This window comes from Phoca vitulina, unplaced genomic scaffold, assembly GCF_004348235.1.
Source record: "Phoca vitulina isolate PV1807 unplaced genomic scaffold, GSC_HSeal_1.0 scaffold120, whole genome shotgun sequence".
In the NCBI taxonomy this organism is placed as follows: Eukaryota; Metazoa; Chordata; class Mammalia; order Carnivora; family Phocidae; genus Phoca; species Phoca vitulina.
The window spans coordinates 264,617-284,527 of NW_022589823.1; the positions used below are offsets into that span (position 1 = coordinate 264,617).

At 47.6% G+C, this 19,911-nt stretch overlaps 1 protein-coding gene across 4 annotated transcripts in view; it reads left to right on the top strand.

Moving 5' to 3' along the window:
* The window catches only part of PCBP3 (poly(rC) binding protein 3), a 264,553-nt gene extending 262,620 nt beyond the window's left edge, over positions 1-1,933 (top strand). For all 4 annotated transcript variants that reach the window (XM_032398764.1, XM_032398767.1, XM_032398766.1 and 1 more), the window contains 2 exons: positions 112-281; positions 1,209-1,933. In XM_032398764.1, the coding sequence (XP_032254655.1) occupies positions 112-281; positions 1,209-1,245 (207 nt within the window). In that variant the 3' untranslated portion in view covers positions 1,246-1,933. The remainder of the gene's footprint in view (positions 1-111; positions 282-1,208) is intronic.
* The last annotated feature ends 17,978 nt before the right edge of the window (positions 1,934-19,911 follow it).

A 19,911-nucleotide genomic window follows, 5' to 3' on the forward strand; every position in this document is an offset into this window, starting at 1 on the left:
TGGACGCCAAGGCTGGGCTGTCCTCCCTCTGGGGCCTCCCTAGGGCTCTGCACGCACTCAGCTCGGGGTGGGGGGCTCTTCTCTAAGGAAGTCCTCCATCCTTTTTTCTAGCTAATAGGCTGCATAATTGGACGCCAAGGGACCAAAATCAATGAAATTCGACAGATGTCTGGAGCTCAGATCAAAATTGCCAATGCCACAGAAGGGTCATCCGAGCGCCAGATCACCATCACAGGGACCCCAGCCAACATCAGCCTTGCCCAGTACCTCATCAATGCCAGGTGAGTGTTCACAAGGCCCTGTCTGATGTGTCGCTGGCCGGACAAGACTCTCAGAGGGACTGGCTCGCCATGGCGAGAGCCCAGACCGTGCCCGGTCCTCCCTGGTGGCTTCGCTCTCCTGGCTGGGCATGGGGGTGGGGTGTGATGGAGACAGTCTCCACATAGAGGTGGGGCCCTACACCCGCTCCGCACATTCACACCTGACCGTTCACCCTGGACATTCTTGGTGGGGGGTGAGGTGGTTACAGCCTAGAGGGTTTCCAGAGGGGCCATGGCTGCACGGCTGAGGTCACACACTTGGGCTAACTGGGTTTTGGAGTTTCAGAGAGTGCATTACTAGACCACTCTCCTCTCACACGCCCTGTGCTTGTAAAGACACTGCCGCTGCCACCCAGACCCTTGCCGAGCAGCGAATCTGGAAACTGTGAGGGTCAGAGGGTACACCAGGGGCGGGTGAGCTCCTGGGGCTGAGCATGCGCCTCAGCTTCCCTGCCCAGGACGTGTCAGAGAACATAGTGTGACCACACCCGGGGCCAGACCCTGCTCTTTAACTCAGAAGATCAGCTGGGCTCTGGGGAGGCCCAGGTGGACGTGGGAGGCAGCCTCCCCTCCGTGCCGTGGGCAGTGCGACCCTGGCTCCCCTCCGAGAGCAGCTGCTGAAGAAAGGGTCGTGGTGGCCAATGCTTGTCAGGTGGTTAGTGTCACACCCCTGACGTGGTGACAGGGAAGGCAGACCCCACCAACCTGGTCCCCGGTGGGTCCTCTTCCCTCCACCCCACTTTGGTCTCCAGCTCATGGCCACACATCTAACAACCGAGAGGGAGGCGGGTTCGAAGGCTGTGAGAACACACAGAGCGAGCCGTTCGCTTCTGGTCCCGTTTTATGAGGCCATTGTGACCTGTCCCCCTGTGCCTTTGTGTCTTCCAGGCTGACGTCTGAGGTCACTGGGATGGGTGCGCTCTAATCCTGCCCGATGGCCTCCGACCCGTGAACCCTGAGCTCCACCCGGCTCGCACAGTGTACAGACCGCCCGCCCGCCCTTCGTCGCAAATACAAATAGAGGTTTTCTTTACTAACAAGTCATCTAGGCCATAGACAGACACGCGCCAGCGAAGCAGATCTGTATTATATCTGTGCGTCAGCTCCAGGCTCTGTCCCTGATACTCCTCTCGGAATTAATTTATGCTCACGTGTTCATGCACTGGCATGCGGTGTTCATTATTTTAAATGCTTTGGGGGCACTCCCATCGGTGACATTTTAGAAATACTGTCCGTTAGTGTCCACGTACCTGTTTAAGAGTTGTTTTGACACTTTGACAGCACTTCCCACAGCCGTCTCTCCTAGACCGCCTAGAACTGTGGTCGCTTTGAGCGGGTTTGCTCCCACCCAGCACCCCTGCTGACTCGGCCCCCCCGCCCCCGGAGCCTGTGCTTGCTCGGCCCACGTGTCCACACAGGTCTGCACTGGGGGCAGGGGAGGGAGAATGGAGGACCAGGTCCTGGGCCACAGTGCAGGCGAGGTGGGGGGTGCTGGAGTCCTGACTTCACTGGTTTGTCACGTGCTGGGGACGCACACGTGGGCCGCCAGGCGTCTTCGGGGGGCTGGCCAGGAAGCGCCTCTGCACCACGTTGTAGTTCAATAAATACTGTGCGCTGCCCCTCACTGGCTCTGGCTCCTGTCTGCGCCCCCCAGCCTCACTGGCTCGTGTGCGCACACACACACACCCTAGGCTGGCCTGCCGGCTGATCATACCGATCAGCATCTCGTCTCTTCCCCGACCCTTTTTAAATGTCTGATTTGCAGGGTCATTCTCATGTTGCTTTTGCAAACTGCAGAACTGTCTGCTCACCTGTGCTTACCTTGAAAGCCTCTGTGCCTCTTCTGGACACTGAAGCTCTGGGTGGGACATGGGCCCACCATGGATAGCCCCCACACTCGCCCAGGGCAAACAACAAAGGCCCGAGGCCCTTCCTGTGTGCCCTGTGTGCCCAGGCCACCTGGCCGAGGGGGGTGCTCAGGGCCCAGGAGCTGGTGGGGCTGTGGTGAACCCAGGCCTTCTTCCGGGCACAGGGGCAGTGGATGGCCAGTGGATGGGTTGAATAAGTGTCTTAGAAAACAAAAGGTGCCACAAAGTAGGAGAAAGCCGTGGTGGGGAGGGCGTCAGAAGTGCAGTGCTACGTGGGTAGGCAGGGTGTGGCCCCTGAGGTGAGCGTTCTGGAGGAGAAGAGCAGGTGGAGGAGGCAGCTGGGGCTTGGGCAGGTAAGAGGAGGGCAGGAGGCCCGGGAGTGGAGCCCGTGGGGCCGGCTGAGCTCGGGAGGCTGCAGGGACTGACGGAAGGTGGGGCTTGGGCCGGGAGCGCTGGGTTCCAGAAGTATCTTGAAGAAGAACTAAGGCTTGCTAACAAATCAGAAGTGGGCTGTGAAAGAGGGGGTACAGGCAGGCAGGAAGGCTCTTGGTCTGAGCTCTGGGAAGATGACTCTCCACCCGTGAGCAGCAGGCCTGCGGCAGCGGCCAAAGATAAACACTCAGCTGGAACTTGCTGGGGGTGACATGAGACAGGGGCTCTGAGGTTTGTGATGGGAGCACAGTCTGAGCCAGAGAGACATGGAAGCAGTGGCCCAGGAGTGATTTGGGGAGCACTGCAGGGGGCTCTGTGCAGGACCCCCACCAGGAGTCAGGAAGAGGGTGCCTGGGTGCCCAGCACGTCACCGACCCCAGGGGTTGCCTGGTACGGTGAGGAGCTGGCCCCAGGGAGTGGCTCCAAACCACAGCAAGGAGGTGTTAGTGGGGTAGACTCACACGCACACACACTCACACACAAGTGCTGTGAGCTTTCCCACACGAGTCTCCGTGTGGATGCCTACTTTTGTTTCTCTTGGGTAAATAAACAGCTGGGAGTGGAGCGACTGGACCATGTGATAGGTATATGTTTAACCTTTTAAGACCTGTCTACACTGCTTCCCAAAGTGGCTGTACCATTTTACATTCTCTCCACAGTGTGCGGGAGGGCCAGGTACGCCCCGTCCTCAGCAGCGTGTGGTGCAGCTCAGTCTTGGTCACTTCAGCCATCCAAGGGGGCCTGGGGCGGCTGCTCGCCGTGCATCCTTCCTTGTGCTCATGGGACATCTACACCTTCTTTCTGAAGTATGTGTTCAACATTTTTGCCAATCTTTTAATGTGTTTTTTTAAAGTATGAGGTTTGAGAGTCTTTACATATTCTAAGTGTGAGTCCTTTATCAGACGCGTGCTCTGCAAGTATCTCTTTCCAGCCCATGACTTGTCTTTTCGCTCTTCCAGTGACGTCCTTTGAATAGCACAAGTGTTTAGTCCTGATGCAGTCCCGATGATCAGTTTGTTCTTAGTGGGTTCTGCTCTTAGTGTCGTATCTAAGGAATCTTTGACTAACCCAAGATCACAACGATTTTCTTGTATATTTTCATCTAGAAGTTTTGTAATTTTATTCCCCCACTGAATTGCCTTTGCACCTTGATCAAAAATCAGTCTCCGTGGATGTGCAGGTCTATTTCTGAGCTGTTTTGTTCCATTGATCCATGTGTTTATCTTTATGCCAGCACCGCGCAGTCCTGGTCTCTTCAGCCCTGTAATGAGTTTGAAATCAGGTAGTGTTACTCCTCCAACCTTGTTCTTCTTTTCAAAGTTGTTGTCACTATTCTAGGGCCTTTTGCATTTCCATATGAATTTTAGAATCAGTTGCTTATTTTCCACACAAAAAGTCTGCTGGGGTTTTGATTAGGATGGTGTGGAACTTGCTGATTAATTTGAAGGTCGATGACAGCCTAACAGAATGGAGCTGTTGGACCCGTGAGCCAGGTGCCTCTCTCCACTTAGGTGTGTCTCATTCACAGGGTCTTGTAAGTTCTCAAGGTACAGCTTACAGATCTTTTGTCAGACTTACCCTGAAGTGTGCCATGTTTTCTATACTGCTTTAAATGTTTTAACGTTAGTTTACAGTTGTTCATTGCTAGTTTATAGAAAAAAATGGATTTGTGTGTTAATCTTCTATCTTACAACTGGTGCAGCTCAGCGTCGTGTGGGTTTGTCTGTCTCTCCTTGAAGTTCTGTCCATTTTAGCTTTGTTTGTTTTGAAACTCTGTTGTTGGGTGCATAAGTGTTGGGTATTGTCATGTCCGCCAGAGCAGCTGGCCGCTTTATTATTATAAAATGGTCTTCTTTATCTCTCGCAGGGTCCTTCTGTCCGCGGTCTACTTTGTCTGATGCTAACACAACCACTCCGGCTTTTAGATTAGTGTTAGCTAATTTAAGGTACCTTCCTCATCCTATTAGCTAATCTGAAGGGTATCTTCTCATCCTTTTACTCTTAAGCTATTTGTGTTTTGTATTTAAAGTTAATTTCTTGTAGGTCTGGATTTTTTAATACAACCTGATAATCTTTCCATTGGGATACTCAGACCATTTACGTTCAATGTGATTATTAATGTATTTAGATTTAAGTCTGTCACATAGCTGTTTGTTTTCTATCAGTCCCCCATATTCTTTGTTCCTTTTTCCTTCATTTTCTGACTTCTTCTGGACTCACTTAACATTTTTGTGATTCCCTTGTATCTCCTATGTTGGCTTCTTAGCCATAACCCTTTATTTTGTTATTTTTGAACTTGGGTTTATAAACTTCCCGCAGGCCACCTTCTCTCTGTCCACACTGCTGCTCAGGGACTCTCCAGGCCTCCAACGGGGACAGCTGTGGGGCTCACTCCCCTTTGCTGCCCATGTCCAGTGTGTTGAAAATCATTGTTCCATGTACTCTGTTTTCTGTATTTGTTTTTTTCTTTGTTTGAGGTAGGAGAATAAATCCATTCCTTGTTCTGTTTCGGTAAGAAGCGGAAGTCCCCTGGTTTGTTTTATTTGCCACTGCATGTTATAGACGTTCCCCATTCTTTTGATTAATTCTTCATAAACTGTTTTGAATAAATTGATCATAGAGTTTATTTCATGTTTACATTTCTCTGAGGGCTCTGACAAATTGTATCAAATTCAGGGATAGTTTACTCATTTCTGTTACTTGAAAACTGCCATTAAACCTCTTTAAAATGTAGTCAGTGTAGCAACGCCGACGCTCCTTCTGCGTCCAGTGCGTCCTCTGGGACGTCTGTGTCATTCGGACGAGCGGAGACTTTTGCTTGTGGACGTACCTGACGTGAGGGTTCTCAGTCCGACAGCCACGACACAACCAAGCCCACCGCCTTGGACACGGTTCACACAGAAAACAGGATTGGCAGCCATCAGTCCTAGCACGGCCGTTGGGATCTCAACATAGTCTGACCGTTTTTAGTTTTTTACAATTATCTGTTTGAGAAGCATCTCATTTGTCCATTGTTGAAATCTCTGAAAAATATTACTGGGATCGTGGTTTTGTAAAATGAAACTGCCTTCTTTTTTTTTTAATGGTTTTTTTTTTGATTGAAGTACGGTGGACGCACATTACACTAGTTTCAGGTGTAAACACGGTGACTCGACGTGCCTGCAGGCCGTGTGGACCCTCTGACCCGTGCTGAGCCGGCGCGGGGCTGGTGCGTCCCCGTCAAACGAAGCCCGTCCCCGCGGAGCCCGCGCAGCTGCGCCTCTTGTCGTCGTGCCTGTGTCTTCGTCCAGAAAATGCCCCTTGTTGTCTTCTCTCTTGTGACTCGAACGTTCTCTATTTTCTCAGCACGGCTCTCGTCTGTACCGCTGTGGTCTTTGACCGTCACTTGTTGGCTCCTGTTCTTACAGGAAAAGCTTTAATGTTTTGCAGCCTGCGCCAGCCTTTTTCTCTGGGTGACGTTCGGCCTCGGCTGGAATTGCAGCCGGGGAGTCATTCTGGAAATACACGTGCTGACGTGTACGTGTGTGAAGTCCTAATGAAGAGCAGTGCTGACCACTTTTTAAATCGTGGCTGCACGGCCGCATCCGGCCACTAACTGACGTGTGTGGGGGTCTTATCCCCAAAACGTTTGCCTCTTCACACCATCTCTCAGGGTGTCCTTTGCTCATCAGGTCCTCTTGCGCCACGGACCGCGGGCGTGCTGAGGTCAGCCGGCGCCTCACCTGTGTGAGCCGCCCGCGTGCCGCCCGCACGCTGCTGCCCTGCTGGAATGTTCCAGACGGGGAAGGGCGTCTCCTTGGACAGGGAGCAGCTCACACGTTTACACCCCTGGGCCTGGGAGGATTTTCCACCACTGGCTTTGACGCTGCGCCGTTCAAAATGTGTTTCTCCTGCACTCCCCCCCTGTCCTGACGCCACACACCTCGCTCGCAGTGCCGTTTCCCCGATGCAGGGCAGCCGCCCTCGCCTCGACGCTGGTGAGCGTGTTCGACATTGCCCGTCGAGCCTCCTCCCTCTCTGCTCTCTCTCTTTCCAGCCCCCGTCTCTCCTTCCAGTTTGGAAATCATTCATTTCTTTGGGTCTAATCTGCTGTCAGACTGATCTTTTGAGTCCTTAACTTCATTCATTGTGTTTTTCAATTCTCAGATGTCCATTCGATAATTTTTATGGATTTCAACCACAGTGCACTTAGAGTTCTTGTCCGGAAACCATAGCCTCTGGAACCCCAGTGCGTCTGTTTCTCGTGTCTGTCTGTTCTCCTAGTTCTTGGTGTCCCTGATAGGTTCTGACGGTGTCAGACAGGCGGCAGGCTCCGGCGGCGCTGGGGGATTGCGTTTTCCTCTAGGGAAGGGATGGGTTGGCTCTGCCTGGCGAGGACGGGTTACAGATTTTGTGAGACTTGTCTACGCGGGCACAGCCCTCAGACGCCCGCTGACGGCCCCGGCTGTTTACCAAGGCCCCTCCCCCCGGCAGGTTTTGAGCTTGAATTATCTCCCCAGCACCACCAGGCTCTGGAAGGCCCCGCCCAGGTTTGAGCGGCTTTCTGGGTGGCCGGCTGGCCTTTGCCGTGTGAGGATCAAGAGCTGGCAAACGTCCTGAAGGGAGAGCCAGTGTGACGAAGTGGGGCCTGTTCTTTGAGCCCCCGGTTCCAGAGGGGAAGCTGCCATAGAACACCAGCCTCCCCTCCGCAGGCTTCCCGTCTCCCCAGGACCGCAGCGCCTCCACTCTGGGCCACTTCGGGACCTCTCTAGTACCTTTGATAGTGGTTTTTAAATCCAGTTTTTCTCATTGCTCTTGGTGGGGTTCTGCCTCCCGTGAGCTGCCCTGTCCCAGCTCGGGAACTTCATGGTTGATGTACAAACCTCAGGAGGCAGGATTTTTAGATTAAAGAAAAAATTAAGGCAGTGAAGATATTAGTATTAAGTGGATTAAACCTTGAGGAGCCTGAGAACATCCTCTTACCCCAGACGGACACGGTCCGGGGTCAGCGCCCGCCCCCTTTACGTGAGGCTGTGCAGGAGACAGGAGGTCCTCCCTCGGGACAAACGTGCGGCTCACCAGACCCTGCCGGCGCCTCTGTCTCGTAAGCTGTAGACACGGTGGGAAGGAGGGCAAGAAGGTCGGCGGAGAGAGGGGGGTGGCAGGCACAGGCCGGCCCCGATCCCCTGGCGGACCCAGAGGTGACAGGGTGGCTGGACGTTTGCTGCCAAGTGTCAGTTCACTTGTTTAGGTGTTTCCACTGACAGGACCAACGGAAGCTGGGGAAACACATGATACACGCCGCAGCTCAACGGGGGGCAGCACCCCACATTCCTGGCTCGTGTGTTTGCTGTGTGCGCCGGCCCCCGATGTAACCCTGGGATGTGTCCCTAGACGTGGACGGTCCACAGAGGGCACGTGGCTCTGGTGTGAGCCGGGCCGAGGGGGTCAACCTGGGCAGGAGGCTGAGAAACAGCGCTGTGCCCTGGTGATTCCTAATTCCCTCCAACTTGGGGTGAATTCCCCTTGCCCGAGAATGAGGGGCAGGGAGACTCACCCTTCCAAGGGTAAGAGGCACAGCCACGGCGGCAGGAGCCACACCGTGGGGCTGGGGTTGGGGCAGGGCCACAGACCAGCGCCACAGCTTACGCCAGGCACCCCGGCCTTGTCTGAGACGCAGGTCCGTGCTTGTTTGCCACACTGTGGAGTGCGGTGCCCCAGGTGGTGACGGCTTGCGGCTTTGGTCCGAGAATGCCCAGCATGGTCAAACATACAGCATAAACTCGGGCAAAACTAATTTTGGCAGGAACAAGAAGTCTTGTGCTGAAAGGATTGAGAGGCGGCTGTGTTCAGTTGATTAAAGGGTGTGTTGCCACGGCGACAGATGAAAACAAGTCTCTCCTGAGCAGAGCTTTGCCTCCATTAGGCAAAGTAGGAGCCCCTATATTTGGCATCCCGAGATTTCCTAGCGTTCCTGGCTGTCCCCAGCTTCGCTTCTCTTCACTCCACAGATGGAGACAGAGCCCGACCGCGGCCCCTCGCTGCTGTCCAGGTCGGGTCTCCGAGAGGCTCTCCGGGCACGGGGACGGGGCCCGCTGTGAAGGGCCGAGGCCTGTCCTGTGTCTCCTGAAGACTTGGAAAATGTTTAGGATTATTGTTTAACTTCTAGTCTCCACCTGAGAGGCACTGGGAGACCTTTACCACCCTCAGGAGCCTGGGCGGGGCATCGGTGTCCAGGTGCCACCATGTTGTTGGGGGGCGGGGGCGGGGGGTGACCAGACCCAGGGTTTCCTGGGACACAGGAAGCGGGGGGAAGGCAGACGGCAGTCACTCTGCCTTCAGTCTTATATCCTGTCAGATCCCTTCGCCTAGATGGACGATGTTTCATAAGGATTCGGAGAAGCTTTCTGATTCCAGCCCAGGGCTTGCACAACAGTGGGAAGGCAGCTGGTCGTGCTGTCCTTCCCAACACTTGGGATCTGACCTTCAGAAACTTGCTGGGTTCCTGGCTAAGGTGGTGGGTCTTGGCGGGAGGCCTCCCAAACCTGTCTGGGCAATGCTCACCTCGGCGCTCCTCACCGTGGGACCAGTGCCCCCTTCTTGATTCTTGGGAGGCTGCGGGAGTTAGACGTGGGGGACCCAGCGGGCATGGGGTAGTGGGTTGTGTGTGAGCTTGTGTGCCCAACCCAGATGTGGTGCTCACCAGGTGTGCACCCTTGACGGGCTGCTCAGCTCCCTGGGCCCCTCTTCCCAATGCCCTTGCCCACTCCTTTCTGTCACCAGACTGGGGGCCGAGCCGCAAGGTGGTGCCAGGGGGGGAAAGTGCCCAGCAGGAAGGTTGTTGGCTCTCAGACTCGAGCAGCTCGATGTCAACTTAATGGTCAACTCAGTGGTCAAAACCAACAGTTCCCTCCTTGCTCACTTCCCTGTGAGCCCCCAGGTGCCCCTCTGTGGGAAGGGGTGTCATACCTTGCCTCGTGGCTGGGGGGAGGGTGGGCACGGGCCCTCCCCTGCCCTCTAAATGTGGCCTTAAAGGGCCTTACGTCTCAGACTGCCCCATCGCACTCCACCCAGGGAAGGCTGAGGACCCACGGCTGCCAAGACCCTAGCTCAGCAGAAGCTTCCTGCTCAGCCCCACACAGCGTAGCGCCAAGGACAGAAGCAAGACCGAGAGCAAAACACGTTCTTGCTTTGGTATTTAGAACTTTCCAGATGCTGAGCCTATTAACAGGGAGAACATCCATCAGCTTGGAAGGAGTAATTGGAAAACGCTGTGGAATTATTTTTGCTTAGGAATTTAGAATTAATTTCAGTCCCAGATATTAAGACCTATCTAAAATTATTTTTCCCATGGCATTTAAAAAATATACTTTGTATTAAAATTTTTAAAACATACAGAAAATTTGAAAAATTATATAATGAAAACCCATATACCATCCATACCAGGTTTGCTTTAGTTCTGCCTCTGCATCTGTCTGTGAATCTCTCCCTCTCTCTCTCATTATTTGAAAGGAATTTGCAGATACTTTGACACAGCTCCCCTGAATGTGTCAGTGTGAATCTCCTTTTCTCCTAAGAACAAGGGCATTCTCTTACAAAAACACAGACTTGTCATCACAGCTCAGAAATTTATAAGCTCATATAGTTTCTAGCGTGAGAATTAATGAAGGTAAACCTCAGCTAAGCGGAGTCTGGAGGCTGGGAGGGCCCTGCCACTCAACCCCAATCACAGGAAGAATCACAGACCCCACAGAAGAACCCTCCGCAGGAGAGAATCACCCGCGACAGGCCCCAACAGCAGAAGTTCACGGAATCCCCTACAAGAAATCAGCCACCCCTGAAACTCGGCCATCGGGAAACCGAGAAACCGTCATCACCCTGAACTCTTGCTTTTCGCCAGTGGACTTCCGTTCAAAACAACCCCTCCCAACTTCCTCCTTCTTCCCCATAAAATATGTCCCTCTTCTTTGTTGGACTTGCCAGAGCTTGCATGTCCCAAACGGCAATTCGCTGCCATTCCTGAATATGCCCATTTTGCAGGTAAAATGACTGACAGTTTTATCTTTAAGGTAAATGCTCATCTATCTCAGCTGTCCCCACTTGTCACCAGCATGTCGAGTGTGGCTGCATGTCTCTGAAATGGGGGCCAATCTAGGTTCATACATGGCATTATTACACATGCCTTTTAGCGACTCCTAACCTGCCTCGGGACACTGACTTTTAGAATTTTTATTTTTAGCTTATCTACTCTAAATCCACTCTTTGTGATGTTGAGTTCTGTGAGTATTGACAAATGCACCAGACCTCAAGATTCAAACCAGCCCCATCACCCCTCGAAATGCCCTGGTGCTGCCCTTTCCAGTCCAGCCCTTCTGTGTTCCCAGTCCACGCAGCCACGGCAGCCACAAGTCACCTGTCCTTCTCCATGGCTGGTGTTGGCCAGAGAGCCGTGCAAAGGGAGTCCTACAACACACAATCTTTGAGACTGGTTGCTTTTACTCTCATGACCCCAGTGAGATTCAGCCAAGGTCTGCCGTTTATCAGTCGTATGTCCTTATTCTGGGCAACACTCCGCGGCGCGTTTGTTCAAATGTTTACCCACAGAAGGACACCTGGGTTGTTCTAGCTCTGTGCAGGTTTGTGTGGATGTGGGTTTTCACTTCTTGGGATAAATGCCCCGGAGCAGGATTGTTTTGGTGTGTGATGTGCGTATGTGTAGCTTCTGAAGAAACTTGCCAGGCTGATTTTCAGAATGGCTGTTCCAGCGCCCGTTCCCACTGGCGGGCAGGCGAGTTCCCAGCTCCCCACATCCTCTCCTGCACCTGCTGTGGCGGGCGCTGGTTTTGTGCTTGGCCGTTCCAACAGACACGTGGTGGCGTCTTACTGTAGTTTTATGAGGGGCATCTTTTCATATGTTTTTTGCCATCCATATGTCTTCCGTGGTAAAGTGATGGTTAGAATATTTTGCTTTTTTATTGGGTGGTTTATTTTCATATTGATGAGTTTTAACAGTTCATTATATTTTCTGGATGCAAGTCTTTTGTCAGATATGCGATTTGCATATCTTTTCCAGCTACTGTATTGTTGCTAAAATTTCCATTTGGTTCTTTTGAGCATTTATATTCCTCTGCTGAGGACATCTATCTTCCCCTTAATCTCTCGTGTTTGCTTTTACCTGATAGGAGATCATTGTAACTGCTGTGTTAAATTCTTTGACAATTCCAACATCTGGGTGATCTTGGAGTTATCATCTGTTGACTGTCTTTTCTCTTTAACATTTGGGGCTTTCACTGTTGAGTAATTTTGGGTTACATGCTGGACATTGTGGATTGTGTTTTGAGATCTTGGGTCCTGTTAAAGTCTTCTGGAGAATGTTGCTCTTGTTGCTATTTTTAGCAGGCACTCAGTCAGCTTAGATTTTGACCACATGTTCTGTGTGTGGGGTCCCAATGTCAGTTCAGTTTTCAAAGCCTCTGCTCTGCTGTTTTGAGTCTTCCCAGCAAATGTGCACCTTGGGGGTTTGGTCGGGACTTAGGTGGTAGGCAGTTTGTGTGGAGTTCAGTTCCTGAAGGAACACTGACTCCAGGACAGGTGTCTTGTAGGATACTCCACATCCTAGATCTGTCTGATTGATTCCATACTGATAAAATGAAAATACTGAAGTAAAAATCATAAAAGAATTAATTTTCTAAAACGTTTGTATTTGTGTATTCAGTGATCCTTGTTTCCTACCCCTCAAGCAGGGGGCATATGGCTTAGCCCAAGCAGTGATGGCCAAGAGCTGTCTCTGGTGCACACTCCAGGGTCTTCAGTCTCTGTTTGACAAACTAAGGCATGAAGGACAGACTGGTGGGTCCACGTCACTGGGTCTGCGCATGAGTGCCAGGCTGCTGATGGGCGGTTCAGTGACCCACGAGCGTGTCATGCTGTGTGCGAGGTGCCACTCCACCTGAGGGCCTCTGTGCACCTTCCCTCCGGACTCCTGGTCTAGCGACCTCATGTTCTTGACTTGAAATCAGCCATCTGTGGAGGTATTTACATCATAGAAACAGGCAAATGCTGCAGGCTGTTTTCACCTTCAGGAATGTAGATATTTCAGAATATGCTTTTTTTTCTGCTATTTTAACTGTATCCCATAGGTTCTAGTGGGCAGTGTTTTTATTTATATACTATTTTCTAAATTGCCTACTTTTGGGGGCTTTATTTCTTTTTAGAACCAGTAACTATTGGAGAGGGTTTTTTCTTGGGGGGGGCTCCTATTTTCATTATTAGTGCTTTTTAAAAATTTTTACACTTCAAGTAGAGAATGTGGTCTCTAAATTTGCCAAAGTTTCCTTATCTCCTTAAACGCTTGAAGAGAAAATTATATCCTTTTTCTCAGGGTAAGGGATTCTCAGATGAAACGGTTTATAATAAAGATCTGAAGAATCCATTACCCTGTGCACGAAGGTTTTGTTGCTCTCGGTGCCCACTGGGGCTGGCTAGGGTTTGTGCTTCTGCCTCCATCTGTCTTGGACTAAGAGGGATCAGAGTCTGTTCCTTCACCTTTCTGTGCTCCCTCTTACCTGCTGCCTCTGTCCTGTGAGTTTTTATGCTGTTACCTGTGCTCTGCCGTTCTGAGCTAAACCTTAGCTGTGCCAGTTCCTTCCCCATCTGAAGTGTCTCCCTGTCTCGCTTGACCGGACCCCAGCTATCGTGACCTCCTCTCGGCCCGTGTTCACCACCCCCACCAGGGACCCACTTTCAGATGTGCTTCCTGCAGAATGATTGGCCTCCCTAGAAGTGCTTTTCTTTAACAAGCAGAGAGCAGGAAGAGGAAGGACGGCAGGCAGGCAGCATGAGACGGACTCCCAGGGACGGCTGGGGGTGTTCGGAACCCAGGCCTCCCTGCTGGACCTTGGGACCCCCACCCACCTGGGCCACACCAGAGTGTCCACAGCAGGACACCCCATCGGGCTGATGTCGGCTTTCTCCTTTCATTCTCTTTTTCAAATTTTTATTTAAATTCTAGTTAGTTAACATATATGGTAAAATTGGTTTCAGGAGTAGAATTCAGTGATTCATCACTTACATACAACACCCAGTGCCCATCACAACAAGTGCCCTCTTTAATGCCCATCACCCATCTAGCCCATCCCCCACCCACCTCCCTCCACCTACCCTCAGTTTGTTCTCCATCATTGTTCTCCATCTTCCCTCTCTCTTTTTCTTCCTTCCCATATGTTCATCTGTTTTGTTTCTTAAATTCCACATAGGAGTGAAATCATATACTATTGGTCTTTCTCTGACTTATTTCACTTAGCATAATACCCTCTAGTTCTATCCATGTTGTTGCAAATGGTAAGATTTCATTTTTTTGACGGCTGAGTAGTATTCCATTGTATATATGAACCACATCCTCTTTATCCGTTCATTGGTCAGTGGACATCTGGGCTCTTTCCACAGTTTGGCTATTGTGGACATTGCTGCTATAAACATTGGGGTGCATGTGCCCCTTCAGATCACTACATTTGTATCTTTGGGGTAAATACCCAGTAGTACAATTGCTGGGTCGTAGGGTAGCTCTATTTTCAACTTTTTGAGGAATCTCCATACTATTTTCCAGAGTGGCTGCACCAGCTTGCATTCCCACCAACAGTGTAGGAGGGTTCCCCTTTCTCCACATCCTCACCAACATCTGTTATTTCCTGACTTGTTAATTTTAGCCATTCTGACTGGTGTGAGGTGGGATCTCATTGAGGTTTTGATTTGTATTTCCCTGATGCCCAGTGATGTTGAGCACCTTTTTCATGTGTCTGTTGGCCATTTGTATGTCTTCTTTGGAGAAATGTCTGTTCATGTCTTCTGCCCATTTCTTAACTGGATTATGTGTTTTTTGGGTGTTGAGTTTGATAAGTTCTTTATATATTTTGGATACTAACCCTTTATCAGATATGTCATTTGCAAATATCTTCACCCATCCACAGGCTGCCTTTTAGTTTTGTTGATTCTTTCTGTCATTGTGCAGAAGCTGTTTATCTTGATGAAATCCCAATATTTCATATTTTCCCTTGCTTCCCTTGCCTTTGGAGACGTGTCTAGCAAGAAGTTGCTGCAGCTCAGGGAAATCCAAATCAAAACCTCAGTAAGATACCACCTCACACCAATCAGAATGGCTAAAATTAACAAGTCAGGAAACAACAGATGTTGGCGAGGATGCAGAGAAAGGGGAACCCTCCTACACTGTTGGTGGGAATGCAAGCTGGTGCAGCCACTCTGGAAAACAGTATGGAGGTTCCTCAAAAAGTTGAAAATAGAGCTACCCTACGACCCAGCAATTGTACTACTGGGTATTTACCCCAAAGATACAAATGGAGTGATCCGAAGGGGCACCTGCACCCCAATGTTTATAGCAGCAATGTCCACAATAACCAAACTGTGGAAAGAGCCCAGAAGTCCATCAACAGATGAATGGATAAAGAAGATGTTGTGTGTGTGTGTGTGTGTGTGTGTGTGTGTATATATATATATATAGAATATTATGCAGCCATCAAAAAAAAAAAAAAAAACGAAATCTTGCCATTTGCAATGACATGGATGGAACTAGAGGGTATTATGCTAAGCAAAATAAGTCAATCAGAGAAAGACAAGTATCATATGATCTCATTAATATGAGGAATTCTTAATCTCAGGAAACAAACTGTGGGTTGCTGGAGTGGTGGGGGTTGGGAGGGATGGGGTGGCTGGGTGGTGGACATTGGGGAGGGTATGTGCTGTGGTGAGTGCTGTGAATTGTGTAAGACTGATAAATCACAGACCTGTACTTCCGAAACAAATAATACATTATATGTTAAAAAAAAAAAAAAAAAAGAAGATAGTAGGAAGGGGATAATGAAGGGAGGGAAATCGGAGGGGGAGACTATGGACTCTGATGGGGGGATGAGTTAGCCCGGTGATGGGTATTAAGGAGGGCACGTATTGAATGGGGCACTGGGTGTTATACGCAAACAAGGAATCATGGAACACTACATCAAAAACTAATGATGCAATGTATGGTGACTAACATAACATAATAAAATAAAATCTTTAAAAATGGAAAAAATAAAAAAGAAGTTGCTGTGGCTGAGGTCACAGAGGTTGCTCCCTGTTTTCTCCTCTAGGGTTTTGATGGTTTCCTGTCTCACATTTAGGTCTTTCATCCATTTTGAGTTTATCTTTGTGTATGATGTAAGAAAATGGTCCAGTTTCATTCTTCTGCATGTGGCTGTCCAGTTTTCCCAAAACCATTTGTTGAAGAGACTGTCTTTTTTCCATTGGATATTCTTTCCTGCTTTGTCGAAGATTAGTTGACCATAGAGTTGAGGGTCCATTTCTGTGTTTTCTATTCTGTTCTATTGATCTATGTGTCTGTTTTTGTGCCAGTACCATACTGTCTTGATGATGACAGCTTTGTAATACAGCTTGAAGTCCGGAATCGTCATGCCTGCAGCTTTGCTTTTCTTTTTCAGGATTGCTTTGGCTATTCGGGGTCTTTTGTGGTTCCATAGAAATTTTAGGATTGTTTGTTCCAGCTCTGTGAAAAATGCTGGTGGTATTTTGATAGTGATTGAATTAAATGTATAGATTGCTTTGGGTAGTATAGATATTTTAACAATATTTGTTCTTCCAATCCATGAGCATGGAATGTTTTTCCATTTCTTTGTGTCCTCTTTAATTTCTTTCGTAAGTATTCTATAGTTTGCACAATACAGATCTTTTACCTCTTCAGTTAGGTTTATTCCTAGGTATCTTACTGGTTTTGATGGAATTGTAAATGGAGTCGATTCCTTGATTTCTTTCTCTGCTGCTTCATTATTGGTGTATAGAAATGCAACAAATTTCTGTATGTTGATTTTATATCCTGTGACTTTGCTGAATTCATGTATTAGTTCTAGCAATTTCTTGGTGGAGTTTTTTGGGTTTTCTACATGGAGTATCATGTCATCTGCAAATAGTGCAAGTTTGACTTCTTCCTTGCAGATTTAAATGCCTCTTATTTCTTTTTGTTGTCTGATTACTGAGGCTAAGCCTTCCAGTACTATGTTAAATAGTAATGGTGAGAGTGGACATCCCTGTTTTGTTCCTGACCATAGAGGAAAAGCTCTCAGTTGTTCCTTATTGAGGATGATGTTAGCTGTGGGTCTTTCATATATGGTCTTTATAATGTTGAGGTATGTTTCTTCTATGCCTACTTTTTTGAGGGTTTTTATCAAGAAAGGATTCTGTATTTTGTCAGTTGCGTTTTCTGCATCTCCTGAAAGGATCGTATGATTCTTATCCTTACTTTTATTAATGTATCACATTGATTGATTTGCAAATATTGAACCACCCCTGCAGCCCAGGAATAAATCCCACTTGATCGTGGTGAATAATTCTGTTAATGTACTATTGGATTCAATTTGCTAGTATCTTGTTGAGAATTTTGGTATCCATGTTCATCAGGGATCTTGGCCTGTAACTCTCCTTTTTAGTGGGGTCTTGGTCTGGTTTTGGAATCAAGGTAATGCTGGCCTTGTAGAATTAGTTTGAAAGTTTTCTTTCCTTTTCTAATTTTTGGAACAGTTTGAGAAGAATAAGTATTAACACTTCTTTAAGCATCTGATAGAATTTCCTTGGGACTTTTGCCTATTGGGAGATTTTTGATTACTGATTCAATTTCTTTGCTGGTTATGGGCCTTTTCAAATTTTCTATTTCTTCCTGTTTCAGTTTTAGTAGTTTGTAGGTTTCTAGGAATTTATCCATTTCTTCCAGAATGTCCAGTTTTTTGGCATATAATTTTTCATAATATTCTCTTATGATTGTATTTCTGTGGTGTTGGTTGTGATCTTTCCTCTTTCATTCTTGATTTTATTTATTTGGGCCCCTTCTCTTTACTTTTTGATAAGTCTGGCTAGGGGTTTATCAATTTTATTAATTCGAAGAATCAGCTCTTAGTTTTGTTGATCTGTCTTACTGTTGTTTCTATATCGTTTATTCTGCTCTAATCTTTATTATTTCCCTTCTTCTGCTGGCTTTAGGCTTTATTTGCTGTTTTCTTTCCAGTCCTTTAGGTGTAAGGTTAGGTTGTATATATGAGACTTTTCTTGTTTCTTGAGGTAGGCTTGTATTACAATGTACTTCACTCTTAGGACTGCCTTTGCTGCATCCGAAAGGTTTTGGACTATTGTGTTTTCATTTCATGTGCTTCCATGTATTTTTTTTTTATTTCTTCTTTAATTTCCTGGTTAACCCATTCATTCTTTAGTAAGATGTTCTTTAGCCTCCATGTATTTGTGGGCTTTTCAAATTTTTTCTTGTGGTTGACTTCAAGTTTCATAGCATTGTGGTCTGAAAATATGCATGGTATGATCTCAGGTTTTTTGTACTTGTTGAGGGCTCTTTTGTGACCCAGTATGTGATCTGTTCTGGAGAATGTTCCATGTGCACTCGAGAAGAATGTGTATTCTGCTGCTTTAGGATGGAATGTTCTGAATATATCTGTGAGGTCCATCTGGTCCAGTGTGTCATTCAAAGCCCTTGTTTCCTTGCTGATCTTCTGCTTAGATGATCTGTCCATTGCTCTAAGTTGGGTGTTAAAGTCCCCTACTATTATTGTGTTATTATCAATGAATTCTTTTATTTTTGTTATTAATTGATTTATATATTTGGGTGCTCCCAAGTTGGGGGCATAAATATTTACAATTGTTAGATCTTCTTGATGGATAAGCCCCTTAATTATGATATAGTGTCCTTCCTCATCTCTTGTTACAGTCTTTGGTTAAAATCTAGTTTGTCTGATAGAAGGATGGCTACTCCAGCTTTCTGTTGGCGTCCGTTAGCATGATAGATGGTTTTCCATCCCCTCACTTCAATCTGCAGGTGTCTTTAGGTCTAAAATGAGTCTCTCGTAGGCAGCATATAGATGGGTCTTGGGTTTTTTTTTTTTTTTTAATCCATTCTGACACCCTATGTCTTTTGATTGGAGCATTTAGTCCATTTACATTCAGAGTGATCATTGATAGATATGAATTTAGTGCCACTGTATTACCTGTAAAGTTGATGCTTCTGGTGATGTTCTCTGTTCCTTTTTAGTCTTTTTTGCTTTTGGTCTATCTTTCCCACTTAAAGGATCCCCTTTAATATTTCTTGCAGGGCTGGTTTAGTTGTCATGAACTCCTTTAGTTTTTGTTTGTCTGGGAAACTCTTTATCTCTCCTTCTATTCTGAATGACAGCCTTGCTGGATAAAGTATTCTTGGCTGCATATATTTCATTCAGCATGTTGAATATTTCCTACCACTTGTTTCTGGCTTGTCAAGTTTCTGTGGGCAGATCTGCTGTCAACCTGATTTGTCTTCCCTTGTAGGTTAAGGACCTGTTTTTCCCTTGCTACTTTCAGGATTCTTTCCTTGTCTGTGTATTTTGTGAATTTGACTATGATATGTCTTGGTGTTGGCCAGTTTTTGTTGATTTTGATGGGAGTTCTCTGCACCTCTTGGATTTTGATGTCTGTTTCCTTCCCCAGATTAAGGAAGTTTTCAGCTATAATTTGCTCAAATAAACCTTCTGTCCCTTTTTCCTTCTCTTCTTCTTCTAAGACTCCTATGATATGAATGTTAATTATACTTTATCTCTGGAGCCACTGAGTTCCCTAAGTCTATGTTCATGATCCAATATCTTTCCCTCTTCTTTTCAGCTTCATTATTTTCCATAATTTTATCTTTTATATCACTAATTCATTCCTCCTCTTTGTCTATCCTTGTTGTCATGGCATCCAGTCAGTTTTGCATCTCCGTTATAGCATTTTGTGTGTGTGTGTGTGACTAGTTTTTAGTTCTTTTGTCTCTGCAGTAAGGGGTTCTCTATGTCTTCTATGCTTTTCTCAGGCCCAGCTAGTATCCTTATGATCATTGTTTTAAATTCTGGTTCAGGCATCTTACTTATATCTGTATTGACTAAATCCCTGGTGTTACTTCTTCCTGTTCTTTCTTTTGGGGTGAATTCCTCCATTTTGTCATTTTGTCTAGGTCACTGTTTTTTTGTGTGATTGTTAGGAAAGCTGTTATATTCCTGCTCCTGAGAGTAACGTTTATATCAAGAAGAGGTCCTATACTGTCTTGGACCTGGTGCCTCAGGAGGTGTTTCAAAGTGTACGCTCTGATGTTGTGTTTTGGCTGCTCCTTCCCTTAGGTCAGCCCTTTCCAGAGTTTCTTCTTGCCTGCAGGGGGGGAGTGTTTGGACCTTGTCCAGTGTGTGGCAAGTTTTGACCAAGTGTGTTTTGGTCTGCTTGTTAGAAGAAGCTAGATCCTATTTCCC